The following is a 13,648-nucleotide window of genomic DNA, read 5'->3' as shown; positions in this document are numbered from 1 at the left end:
TAAGCCTTGCAATTAACGTGTTAATGGCGACTGCTGGCGCAGAAAGTAGCCAGCTTCCAATCTTGTGATTAACTCGTGCAGTCGTTCAAGTACCCAGTCGCTTTATTTTACAATTTACACACATTTTTACATTGGTTCTTGACTTTCCATACAGTGATAAGCAGTACAGGGAAAGGTGTGGTCACTGGCAGGATCTTGGGCCACCCTGGACGATAATCCCATTACATCACAATGAACTCATGCTGTTTTACGGTACTGTTTGGCACCACCAGCTGGGGAAAAACCTAAACTTCCAGCATTAACTGTGTTGACCTTCATGGACAATTTGTATTCACATTTCATTTTACATACACACAAGAACTTTCGTGAACAGCTTTGTAATTTTGACATACACAAACAGTTGTGCTTGCTGTGTTCATGTTTTATACGCCGCGCCTCGTGCTTAAAAAGATATCGTTTCACTTAAAATGAAGCGTGCATCTGAAAATCAAGTTTTACAGTGTATGAGGAGGAAAAATGTTTGGCTCTCGGGAATAGGAAATGAGATATTCAATTTCCCTACAGCAAATGTAACCAACTTTGTTTTTTGTAGTTTGGCTTCTGTTTAAAATGCCATCGTATCAAAATTTAAATGGGAGAGGCGTTTTATTCGCTCCTTGTAGATTCCATTAAGTCCTCCTTCTGTTGCACAGAGAATGAAGACTAGCTTTGACGAGGGTACAAAATAAATTACAATATAATTTGGTTTTTGAAGCTTCGGTTGAGGTCTTTGTGTGGGAGGACAATCGAGTTGAGTATAATCACCTCCGAAGGGATATTCACATTACAACCTGGAAAGTGAAAGTGCAGAAAAAGAAAGAGAGAGCCGTGTGAAGAATATCTTGCTTGCTTTAGTTTCATCAGCATGCGCTCCCACAATCCACCTGGAATGCGAAGTGCTTACCCAGAATGGTTATTGAGGGCGTGAGCTTTCCATCTGTGAACAGAGTTTCGCTGTCAATCTTGGCATAGGGGTCGTTGGGGTTGGGGTCACTCGGCGTTCCCTCAACTCTCGCCCACCTGCCAATCGTACTGTCCCATCCCACAATGCTGTTCAGCACACAGCTGTGGTCCTAAGAAGCAAACAACAACATCAGACTGAAGAAGTTTTAGTCATGCTGACAATTCCTCAGAGCAGATAAATGGGGAAAAAAAACAGAAATTAACTATTTATATATCCATCCATAATCAGTGATGGCCCTTCCAATGGGGGGACACTTTGGTCCAGAAACTACTCCAAAAACACAGGAGGCAAGGCCACCCCACCGGATGAGATGCCACTCATTGAAGCATAGCCACACTATGAGCAATTTACAGTCATCTCTAGATGTCTTTGCACTGCAGGAGGAAACTAGAGCACTTGGACAAAACTCACACAAACATAAGGACAAATCTACATCCAGGGATCTCTAAGGCATCAACACTACTCTCCACACCACCACTCCACCACAGAACGAAACCAGGCTTACCTTAAACTTTTTAAAAAAGATCATGTATGGAAGTGACCTTCTCAGTGACAGAGTGTGTCTTAATATTTCTGAGACAGAGTGATGGCTGTGGTCTAATCACAGGAGCTCTTTGTAAAGAAATGAACTGAGTGCTGAACTGCTCCTCCAAAGCCAAACTAAAGCCGCACGCAATCTGTGCTCTAACACGCTCAGAAGAACCTAGAGACAGCCACAGGAAAACACACCTGTAGAGTAGCTCCGTGAAGGATGATGGATTCTCTCACTCGAACCCCTGCCCCAATTGTAACGCCTGTGCCAATGGACACATTGGGACCCAACTGCAGGGTTGGGGGGGGGGGGGGGAAGCAGAACATTAGTCTTTAAAGTATTTATTACACTGAATGTATACAATTTAAGTTCCCCGTTTGCACACTTTAATGTGACACATCAATTACAGGAACTACTTACCACAGCAGAAGGGTCAATATTAGCTGTAGGGTGGATGTACACATTCCCTACGAACAAAACACATTTTAATACCTGTGAAACCACAATACGGCAGTTCCGAGAATATCGTGCCCAGGGTGAATAATTACCAATTATTTTAACCCCTCCTTCTTCATTTCTAGCCAGCCGCTCAGGGTGAGTCTTGTGATACTGGTTCAGGTACAAGCGGCTGGCGTATATTGCAGATCTGTTTATAGACAACACAGGCAGCGCAAACAAAGCGTGTATCATTAAGCCATTAGCCCGTGACAGATTCCCTTCGCTTTTTAATCTTCTGCCCTCGTTACATCGAGGCGATCTATTTGCCCAATGAGCTGTGCAGAAGCGAAACGACAACTCACCCAGCTGACTTGATCTGGCTCCAAAAGCGGTCGGTCTTGTACACGAAGAGCTTGCCCTGGCCGGCTAGCGACGTGAAGATGTCCTGTTCCAAACGGATCACTTCCACTCGCTGCCAGCCATTCGTCTGCTCCTCTCTGTGGGTGAAGCAGCACTGCATCAGGATGTCAACATCTCCATTCCTACGGTCTAAGGGATGCTCACCTCACCACAACACACAATTACACCTACATTTATTCATTTAGCAGACGCTTTGCTCCAAAGCGATGTACATCTCAGAGAGCGGCACAAAAAGTGTTTTGCATCAACATCAGATTTGGATGCCGATGCACGAGACACACCCTTGCTCTTGCAAAGCTAAAGGTCTAACAGTTGTCATTCTGAAAAGAGAAGCTTCAGATTCTCTGAGCATCAATTTATGTTCCACTACAATCCAACAGACCTTCAAGTCAAAGATTTATATTCCACCCTGGAACAATTTCAATCTGCATTTCACTGCTAACCTCAACAAAGCACCGAGGAAGGGAACAGACATGTTGGCAGCGTTACCCCCCATTTCCAGTCCACCGGCACCTTGACCCTGTCTGTTGTTCTCCTCATTCCAGATGCCATCTACATGATGCTATGCGCCATCACACCATCTGTGACAACCTGCTGTTCCCAGACCGGAAAAGTTTGTATCCATCTGGACAGCGGACGTTTCCCAGCGTTCGTGAATGAATGAGAAAATTGTGTCTTTTAACAAACAGTTTGAAAATAAAACTGGCTTTTATATGGTAAAAAAAAAAAAAAAAGTTTGAAAATGGAAAGATTAAACAGTTCAAGTTAGTGACAAATGCCAAGACAAAGCACACTGTTAGGAAAACGTGTGTTTGGAATAATGCTGCTGCAAACCATGCACTGATGAATTTAATGAAGTCCTACATATACATGAATACATTTTACTTCCTTTTAAATGGATCTGTTGAGCTTTTACCGCTCCCTGTGTGCAAACTATTTTTAACTGTCTGTTGCCATTAATCATTTCATATACATTCCCTATTTATTAACACGCAATATTAAACTGAAAAAGTTGTACATCTAAATAAACGTTAGAACTAGTTAAGTCTAATTGTTATAACTGTGCCTCTTTTTGTCACATCCAGGAAACACGGTGCAAAAATAGAAAAGTCACTAATGAGAGATTTTGTGCACAATACCTTCTTGCCTTCTAATATGAAAACAAATGAGCATTTCCAGAAAAACGCACGCACACAATCAGACAGTGAAAGAGTACGTTTTGGTGTGCAACAGTGACCGTGCTGTGTAATCCAAAAAATACTAAACTATTTTAGGAAACCCAAACACACACTACGTGACCCACACACAGTGCAACACTAAGATTCTCTAGCGACAATGTGGCACGCCTAACGTGCCAACTTACCCTTCATAATGATATCTGGAGGAACAGGAAACAGAACGATGGCAGAAATGGGGGGAGGGTGTGAAGGACGGGGGAGAAAGAGATAAGGTGAATAGAACTGAGGACGGAAAACGAGCTGATCCACAGATTCTCGCCCAGAAGCCCACCTCACCCCCCACTCACAGCAGCATGTCCTGCTGGTTCTTCTGGAAGACGGCCCCAATGTGCCTGAAGATTTCCGGGGTGAACAAGTAGATGCCACAGTTGATGATGTCACTCACAAATGTGCTGGGCTTCTCCACATAGTGCAACACCTGAGCAACAGCAACGTAGGAAGTAATACAGTAGATGGTGTGATAATGTAGTAACTCAAGGTTTCTCCTGACTTTGTGGTTATACTAAACAGAGCTTAAACTAGTGAAGACATGACACAAAAAAAAAAAAAAAAAAAAAAAAAACACACTTCTAAATTACCTCATTTGATTGCTGGTTTTCCACAATACAACCGTAGTTCATTGACTGCTTCCTGTTCGCCTAAAATATATTTTTAAAAAAGGAAATTTTCACTGGAAGTACACATACTGAATACTGTAAAAATTTACCAAACAAGGTAACGCTCACGAGATTAAATGTTGGCCTGCCAACTCTTGCAACTTACACAATTACAACAAAAACTTTTTAAATTATTAACCATGGTAATAAATTTTCCTTACTAAAGAGCTCCACTACTTCACAAAAGCAATCCCCACAACACAGTCACAAGTCACTTGGTGCCCAGTGACAGCCCACGATGCCCCCATCCCGACCGTTGTGCCCAGGATGACAAAGCTGTGTGTGTCTCCGTGCTTCTTCTGGAAATCCAACATCTCTGACAAGGGAAACTCAGAGCACACATCTGCATTCATGATGAAGAAGGCCTCGGGGCCACCAGACAGGATCTGGTCCCTGAAGTGGTAGATGCCCCCGCCGGTGCCCAGGGCTGCGTACTCCTGCAGGTACCTGGGTAAACAGCGGTGAGTCATGCCGTTACCCCGGTAGGATCATACTGCCTAAACATGAGCGTGCATCTATTCATTAACACCATGTTACAAAGCTGCAGTAACATAAAACAACAACACACATAAAAATATCATTTTAAATGCTATTTCCAATTTAGAAAACCCAGATATTTAATCTCACAACCCTCTTTAGCTTTAACTGTGTTCTCTTTTCACAGCTAAGGCACTATTCATAGTATGTAATGTTTATTAAAGTTCTGCAGCTAATACACAACAGTGTATGATAAAACAATATGCTTTCATATACATATCAAAATTCCTATTTCCATGTGCACTTTTTTGTCACGTGCCTCAACTTGCCAGCAGAGAGAGCAGTTTCACCTCTGTTGGAAGTGAGTACAAAACAAAACACTCGTCTTGGGAGAGACTGTGGGATGTCTGCGTGTGGGAGTAGTTACAATCCTTTTAAAAGATTTTTTTTAAAACCTGTGGGCTGCCCACATTTCATATGAGCTTTCAGCAGAATTATGTTTTTGTTTCAGGACTGTGTGTAACTTGCATACATCTGAAAACCCTTTCAAAATGAGAACAAAGAGGATGGCTGAGAGAAGAACCAGAAGAACCGGAGAAGGAGAACCGCCTCGCATAAAGACTTCCTGCTCCCTCCCAACTAGGAAACTGACTTCTTTTTGGGGCTCAGCAGATCATCACTTCAGCACTCATGCACTTTATACCACACACCAGAAGACATAAGATCTCAGATGGCATTACATTATGGAACAAATGCAAGCAGGCACCTACACATCCTTACAACAGCAAAAATATAAAGAACAGGAAACAAGTGGTTTGTATAGCAGTCAATGGCACGTAAAAATTTTTCACAGAAGGATTCTGTATTTATATTTGCAACGAGCATAAATTGCATAGAACCAAATAATTAATACTGTTTAGTTGAGAGCTAACAGGAAAGCATTCTCACAATTACCTTACAGAGATTTTGAAATCCTGCTGTACATTAGCTAGGAATCTGTTCAGCTCTTCATTGGGCTGGTAAAAGCCAATGAGTAATATCTCTTTCATATTTGGCACCTATAAGAGAAACAAATGAAGACATATTTGGAAATACCCACATGGCATTAATCGTATGCTCTATACAGAAGTTATATGTGCCGGTGATTATGATCCAGAACTACTCAAAACTGGAAAATTATGTTTATGATATACCGTAATAACGAAAAACTCCAACTTTCTGATTGCTTCTCATATTCCCTTTACACCTCCCCATAGCTGAAAGATAAGGTCCAGTGTATGACAGACTGCAGAGAGAGCAGCGAGTATGAAGCGGTGCACAAGCCCACCTTGGCACAAGCCTCAATGTGATGCTGGAGCATGGGAACCCCGGCCACTGGGAACAGAGGTTTGGGAACCTCGAAAGATAGCGGCCGAAACCGAGTTCCTGCAAAATCAGACAGCACAGTGAGGTTGTCGAGAATAACTCCACACTATTTCATGCATATTTCATCTAACAGTATTTTGTTTGAGAGGAGGTATAAATCCTCCCAGATAAAGTACAGATGAAAAATTATTATGGATCACTTTTGTGGTATTTATTCTTTATTTACTCGATACCATTGTCCAAGGTTACGTCAATGGCAGATAATCATATTTATAATTATTCAACCATTTGTACAGCAGGGTATTCATACTCTATCAACTCGGGATATGTACCTTGATTAAAGATAATACAAGTAAAGGTGGGATTCAAACCTGGAAGATAACCTTCAGATAACTAGGCTGCCTCCAGTTACTGCACTGGTTAAAGTATTTACTTCTATTACAGGGAGAGAAACTGTCACACTCATTCAGATTTAACAGATGAGAGAATGATATCATGTTCACCATCAAAAGCTTTTGCTTCAGAAAATTTAAAAAAAAATATATGCCTGATCTGACATCTCTACCTTTACACTCACAACATCATACAGGCCTGAGATGACAATTCCAGGCAAATCATTTAAACATCAATGGCCCATTTGATGATAATGGCAGATCTAACATGTTGTGGGAAAATACTTAGTCTAAGGGATCACATTATAAAAAAAAAAAAAAAAAAAACTGCTGGAGACCCAAAAATGCCAATAAACACAAACAAAAACCTGTCAAACCAATACAGACTACATTTTTGCCAAACACGACATAAAGTTATGTATGACTTTATGATTAAGAATAATTGTAAAAGTAAAAAGTGAAGGTGTCAGTAACAGCACTGACACAACAAACACCTTCAACTGATTGAAGCCACGTCATCACACAGAAACAGCAAGAACCGGCTCTAGGAGTGTGTAAATAACATCATCTTACAGCATTTTACTCCCCGTGGTCCTTTCCTTACTGCTATGTTAATATTAAAATATTTACTGTGTTGTACCTTTCTGCGGCCCCCCGATGAGAATCACCGTTTTCAGCATCTCTAGAGTCTAGTCTAAAATTTTATTTATCTCAAAACAAACTCTGCAGTGACAGCTTTTCACTTCACTTCGCCCTCGAACCTCTCCTGAGACTCCTCAGTTACACAGAAACAACTCCGTAAGAAGCAAGCACTCCGTTTCAGAAAACAAAACACATCTTTTCAAGAAACAATTTATAAAACACAGTTTAATTGAGCACAGCTCGCTCCTCAAGCGGCAAAGCTCTCAGGTAAACGTCTTTCTGCTTCCGGTACCGATCGACGAATTACGTCAGACGTACACGCGCCAAAGAGGATTATGGGAATAGTAGTCATTCAACGGATAGTCGCTCCTATTAACCTCCTAGCGGTTGTTGTGTTTTCATTCTCAGGCAAGCAACTTCACCACGATTGACGCATTCATAAAGCAAAGTAATTTAATATATCAACTGATATATTAAATCAATGGTACTGAAAGAGGAGTGGGATCTGAACCCAGGACATCCAGACTGGAAGAGTCGTAACAACTATGCCACCTGCAGCCTTTAAATGTGTGTAAAATTCCAACTTTTCCTGGTACTTCCATCAAGCAACTAAAAAACATAAAAATCACTCACAGACACACACACACACACACACACACACACACACAGTGTCTGAAACCGCTTGTCCCAGACGGGGTCGCGGGGAGCCGGAGCCTAACCCAGCAGCGCAGGGCGTGAGGCTGGAGGGGGAGGGGACACACCCAGGATGGGACGCCAGTCCATCGCAAGGCAACCCAAGCAGCACTCAAACCCCAGACTCACCAACGAGCAGGACCTGTTCCAACCCACTGCGCCACCGCGCACCTCTCATAAAAATCAGTACAAATTTATTATATCACATAAAGAATGATAATGAATAACAATTTTTCAATTATTTATTATTTATGATATATTTACATAATATATTTGATACTTGTTACACCGCTACGCACAGATTCATCACAGCCGGATTTATGCGTCAAGGTTTTTGCGATTCTTGTTCTTTCTTCATTTGTGCTGCACTGCATCCCGGGTCCATGTGGGAGCTGAATGGAGCGAAGTACTCGGCGGCGAAGGAGAAGATGTCCTCGGGTTTTCTGAGCAGGAGGAACTGCAGGAAGTCGGCCAGCAAGGCTTTGAGCTCGGGGAGGTGTCGGACGTACGAGGCATGGCTGGCTTTCAGCTCCTCCTGCATGGCGAACCGATAATTCCTATTAGCACCACAAACTGTACATTCTGCGACTCTCAAAAGACAAAACATCCGTACTCCATAAGGAATTCAATACCTTTCTGTCCAAAAATTTGGAGTACAGCTCCATGTCTTCTTCCCACAACAGGGGTTTCTTCTCAAATGCAGCTTTGTCCTCCTTCTCATCTAGACGGGGAAATTTCATGAACATGGATAGAAGTTCACTCGTGTAAAAATCTGTAGTTCGTTTATACCACCGCTCAATTTCTGCTTGCGCGAAACACGCAGAAGACGCCGCTAATGCATGTTAAATATGCCAATTAAATACACACCTCTTTCCAGTACAGCTGGGAGCTGTGTGAGCTTCATAGTCACTGGGGACCCAATCTGGACTCTGCTGGCAAGGTGGCTGAAAAGCAAATTTTGTGTCACATCTGGTGTGCAACTGTTTTTCAGTGATATTTTAATACAAAAAAAAAAAAAATGTTTCTCATTTACGTGACACTTCGCTCCAAAGCACCTTACAGTGTTAAGGTTACAATTATTTACCTGTCCATCTTTAACTAGAGCACTTTAGGGTAAGTACCTTGCTCAAGGGTACTACAGCCAGAGGTGGGGATCAAACCAACAACCTTTAGAGCCAAAGGCCGCAAGTCCAGCCACTACACTACCAACCATCCATGTAAATAATTGGTTTAATAATAATTTAATAATAGTTAATTTACAAATAAATGCAACTACAGCAAGTTCTGCATAGCAGAATTTTTGAGAAATGTATGAAAAGTCTACAATTTATATTATCGGACTTCCGATGCACAATTCCTAATAAGTGATTTAACGGGCTATTATTATACTGTTATTTTAATAGAATACTTGTCCTCATATTTGGATTACCCTGATGTAAAACATCAACAAATACATCTCACGCACATGGCATGTAAGCGCAGCCAGAAGCTCCGCCTACCCGTCAGGGAGGAAGTAGCAGTGCCATGTTGCGGGGATGTCAGCGATGGACTCCACCGTCCTCTGAATCCCAAACACGTCCACAGTCTCACTCCCCACCTGCTGTTTCCGCTCCCCCAGCTCTTTCTGGATAACACACAGAGCACTTCACCTTGGGGCACGGAGCTCAAACTGAAAATCACACGCTGAGCCCGCATCGCCGGCGCTGACAAAACCACGGAAAAAAAAAGATGAAGGAAATATATTTCCATCTACAAATAATCCTGAAAAATCAATGCCTCATTTGAATACCCTCCCGGGACCCGACTGAGAGTTTTGGATTTAGAAGAAGTTGTTCAACCCCACTTCCGAAAAACACGGCATCATTTATAAGCAGAGCGTGTCCTCTATAAGGTACATTAGGACTCATCAATGTAAAGGTACAGTTTGGGAGATGCACTTAAAAACAGATCTTCTCTAGAGTGGACAAGGATGAATGGCTGGGTCTCGGGAGAATATGAAACTAAGAAGCATCCGTGAGACTCCCTCTGCACTCCTCACTCCCGCGCAGACCCGTGAGCGCTTACATAGGCGGAGGCAGAGATCCGGCTGTCCGTGTCAAAGGACACGAAGACCATGTTCTCAGGAACAGTCCTCCTCTGAGCCAGAATGCGCATTATGAGCAGATTGGAGGCCTCTGATACAAATCCTTCCAGAGACCTCAGCGGAAATGTAAAGCTCTGTGTCTTCACCTCCTGGAAAAAAAAAAAAAAAACACGCATGACTCCCGTCCCAGAGACAATGTATTGGAGATACATTACATTTCACATTTACAGTTATTCATCTAGCGGATGCTTTTCTCCAAAGCGACGTACATCTCGTAGAAAATACTATGTGTTCGTTACATTAGCAGGAAGAGACACTTAGATGTGATTCTTAAGTACACTTAGTTTGTTTCTTTCCACCATATGAACCAATGTTCATCACACGAGTAGCTGCATAAAACTTTATAGATAGATAGATAGATATACTTCATTGATCTCACAAGGGAAATTATTATGTTACAGCAGCAGAATACAAGTCTGAAAATACTTGCAATATAAAAAATATAAAAACAAGTGGACAAATACAAGATAAAAATATGTACAATTATATATACAATTGGGAGAAGAGTACACACACATTTTTCAGAACCACTTGTCCCATACAGGGTCACGGGGGAACCGGAGCCTACCCGGCAACACAGGGCGTAAGGCCAGAGGGGGAGGGGACACACCCAGGACGGGACGCCAGTCCACCGCAAGGCACCCCAAGCAGGACTTGAACCCCAGACCCACCGGAGAGCAAGACTGTGGTCCAACCCACTGCGCCACCGCGCCCCGGAGAATAGTAAATAAGTATATTTAAATAAATAAATCAAAACAGTACGTAGTGCAAGTAGAATTATCAGAATATCCACCATTCCTGATCATCTTCCTAGTAATTTTTTTTTTCTGGATACAGATACAGATTCGAACACTAAAAGACTCTACGAAGGCCTACAAATTAATACATCCGCACAGTGTCGTGTCTTCTGAAGTATGCAAACAAAATCCAAAGGTGATTGTCTGAGCTTATACCTCCATATTTGCTTGGATGAGACATGGAAAAAGGCAGAAGCAGCTTATTCATAATGAACTACGGCAAGAAAACCTCATTATTCCAGGTTCACGAGCAGCACGGTAGAGCGCAAGCTGTCCCACCTGTCCCTCGGTGACCACTTTGTTCATCACCATCTCTTCACCGCGCCGAACGATATGACACTTCTTGTCCAAAGGGTGGTCCTGAAGCTGAAATCGCCCGAAAATAACAGAGCAAAATCATGCACTGAATACACCTTACTATATCTCTGCACATGAATCACATCGCAGAGTCCATTGCATGAAGAGCTGTGACTAATAGTAAGCAAATTCATTTTATAAGTACAGCACACTGTATGCCTATTATTAATTGGTTCATTTTTACCATAGTAACTCAAGGAATACACCACTAGATGGCGACCAGTCTACATATTTGAGAACATAGAAAACAATTCCAGCTCCTGCTACATCCTCTGGAAACCCTGCCATTCATTTTTGTCCACTAAAGAGGACATGTGCTTTGAACTGCCTCTGCCAAACTGTCTCTCCCAATGCTGAGTTCTGATGCATCTTAGAGGGTATTGTCACACACATCAGCTGAAGCCGCTTGTCCTATACGGGGTCGCGGGGAACCGGAGCCTAACCCGGCAACACAGGGCATAAGGCCGGAGGGGGTGGGGACACACCCAGGACGGGACGCCAGTCCGTCGCAAGGCACCCCAAGCGGGACCCGAACCCCAGACCCACTGGAGAGCAGGACCCGGTCCGACCTACTGTGCCACCACACCCCCCGGAGGGTATTGTTTATTTTCAGATGATAACTCGTATGGGATTCTATAAATTAAATATAGAAATACACCCAAAAAAATCTTTTTAACTGGGTCTCAGTGGAAGATTTTACATCCAATCGAACATCAAAATATATCTATTCACATGCTATAGTTTTGTCAGTTAAAATAAATAAAATTCAGACTCACAGTTATTAAATTTAAATTATTAGACACAGTAACGTCCCATTTAGGGATTTACCTTAACATACTCGTGATGATTTTGTTCTAACGTCTCAAGTGCCATTGATATGTAAGCTGTAAATAAGAAAAAAGAACAAAAACACTATACATTTATTCATATTTCCCCAAAGCAGCTTACTTACCATTATTACAGTTATAACTATTAACCCATTTATACACCTTGCACAAGAGCTGGAGGTGGGGATTGAATCCCCAACCAATAGATCCAAAGGCAGTAACCCTAACCACTAGGTTACTAGCTTGATGCCCATCTCCTTAGGCCCAAATAAATGTAGGCCTAAACTGCAGAAGTCTAGAGAACCAGCTCCAGAACACGAGCCTAGATGCACTACAGTACAATGGCAGGACGCCCACCTGTGATAGAGGTTCCGCATGGGATGTGATCGATGAAGCCGTGGCTGTTGGCCTGTACGAGAAAACACGGCTCGTCTTCATAAGCGCTCATGAGAACGGTGACTGTGAACTCTCCCGGCTCCCTTCCCGTGTCTGAGAGCGTTACTAAAGAGTCCGCAAACGCACATCTGCGCAGCTCCCTGGGCTCTGCGGGGACAGAAGTCAAAGGCGCTGTCCGAGGAACCGCACACCAAGAAGGGCGCTGGTGGCACCAGGCCGATACAATTAAAAATAAAAAAAAAAAAAAGCTGAATGTGAAGATGCTTGGCATGGACTGAAATTTAAAATTCAGGGGAAATTGAGATTAAATGAATGTTACTGCTAATAGTGCTTTTTTGTTACATTACCTATAATCTTTTACATAAAAACTGGACTGGTAGCATCTGAGAACTGGAGAGACCAGATAAATATAACATGGTATCTGACAAAGTAGAGGTAATAGTTACTAGTTGTAGCAGTAGTAATATTTTCCCCATTTTCCTGTAATAATAATAATAATAATAATAATAAAGGCTGATTAAACAGATAACTGAAACATCAACGAAATTTACTTTATAACTTTTTATTTATTTTCATGCCGGGTGTTTTCAATTAACCCTTTTAAATTGTTGGGTTTTTTTTTTTTTTTTTCTCAGAGCAAAATGTCAAATATGTACCGATGCTGGACAGGAAATCTCTGGCTTCTGCAGATGCTGTCAGATTCTCTTTGCTTTCTGGACTTTCTTCTTCCATTTTCCTGGAGATGGAATTGAAATAGAATTGTTGAAAGCATCGCAGAGTGAAATAACAGGCAGTAGTGTAAGTTACATGTGTGACGTCGCTGGTTATATTCGTTTGAACTTTCGCTAACTGATAAAAATGAGGGATCGGGGGTTTCAGAAAGAGGACACGCTGGTGTGTCATTTATCTCACCTCAGTGGAAGCACGTTTTCCGAAGCTTTCAGTGGGTTTTCACCTCCACTTCCCGATTTTCCAGCTCCAGTTTCCACAGCAACGCTTCAGTAACAAAGACTCATCTACCGTAAACTTTTTACTATACGTGCAACAAGAAACGTTAACTAGGCCGACGTACCGTAAACATAGCGTATGAGCGCAGATAACAATAAACCTGACCACTGTACTGTAACCTCCTATTATAACAGCACGTCTAACAATAAAAGATAGCCACTGTACCGTAAAAACTTCAGTGTTGCACAATAATTTAAGGTGGTTAGTGTACGATAAAATCTGCTATTAAAAAATCTCAAAATAGTGTACCGTAAAGCCTTATTA

The 13,648-nt window shown here is 42.2% G+C and overlaps 2 protein-coding genes across 2 annotated transcripts; both read right to left on the bottom strand.

Annotated features, from left to right (window-relative positions):
• Positions 1-97: 97 nt before the first annotated feature.
• Positions 98-7,446, bottom strand: LOC108928888 (mannose-1-phosphate guanyltransferase alpha-A). The gene is made up of 12 exons (XM_018743085.2): positions 7,162-7,446; positions 6,092-6,189; positions 5,719-5,822; positions 4,542-4,734; positions 4,210-4,269; positions 3,919-4,049; positions 2,336-2,470; positions 2,084-2,181; positions 1,956-2,002; positions 1,733-1,825; positions 944-1,112; positions 98-830 (listed from the first exon to the last, which is right to left on the bottom strand). The coding sequence occupies exons 1-12, from the start codon at positions 7,199-7,201 to the stop codon at positions 730-732; spliced, it is 1,269 nt and encodes a 422-aa protein (XP_018598601.1). The 5' UTR covers positions 7,202-7,446; the 3' UTR covers positions 98-729.
• A 727-nt stretch (positions 7,447-8,173) lies between these two features.
• Positions 8,174-13,357, bottom strand: catip (ciliogenesis associated TTC17 interacting protein). The gene is made up of 10 exons (XM_018743174.1): positions 13,289-13,357; positions 13,033-13,112; positions 12,338-12,523; positions 11,982-12,037; positions 11,076-11,162; positions 9,921-10,088; positions 9,356-9,480; positions 8,724-8,800; positions 8,489-8,577; positions 8,174-8,391 (listed from the first exon to the last, which is right to left on the bottom strand). Exons 2-10 carry the CDS (start codon positions 13,106-13,108, stop codon positions 8,182-8,184), a joined length of 1,074 nt encoding a protein of 357 aa, XP_018598690.1. The 5' UTR covers positions 13,109-13,112; positions 13,289-13,357; the 3' UTR covers positions 8,174-8,181.
• Between the last annotated feature and the right edge of the window lie 291 nt (positions 13,358-13,648).

Source organism: Scleropages formosus, chromosome 14 (genome assembly GCF_900964775.1).
Source record: "Scleropages formosus chromosome 14, fSclFor1.1, whole genome shotgun sequence".
NCBI lineage: Eukaryota > Metazoa > Chordata > Actinopteri > Osteoglossiformes > Osteoglossidae > Scleropages > Scleropages formosus.
This window is presented reverse-complemented; position numbering and strand designations above follow the sequence as displayed.

What these genes read in the sequence shown, in the direction of transcription:
- catip (XM_018743174.1), bottom strand. Translation starts at nt 13,108, where the DNA reads ATGGAAGAAGAAAGTCCAGAAAGCAAAGAGAATCTGACAGCATCTGCA. An exon ending in ATGCGGAACCTCTATCACAG is followed by an intron (nt 12,038 to 12,337) that starts GTGGGCGTCCTG and finishes TCTTATTTACAG; the next exon opens with CTTACATATCAATGGCACTT. An exon ending in TGCTACTTCCTCCCTGACGG is followed by an intron (nt 8,801 to 9,355) that starts GTAGGCGGAGCT and finishes TTTGCTTTTCAG; the next exon opens with CCACCTTGCCAGCAGAGTCC.
- LOC108928888 (XM_018743085.2), bottom strand. Translation starts at nt 7,201, where the DNA reads ATGCTGAAAACGGTGATTCTCATCGGGGGGCCGCAGAAAG. An exon ending in AGGAGGGGTTAAAATAATTG is followed by an intron (nt 2,003 to 2,083) that starts GTAATTATTCAC and finishes TTTTGTTCGTAG; the next exon opens with GGAATGTGTACATCCACCCT. An exon ending in GCCCTCAATAACCATTCTGG is followed by an intron (nt 831 to 943) that starts GTAAGCACTTCG and finishes TTCACTTTCCAG; the next exon opens with GTTGTAATGTGAATATCCCT.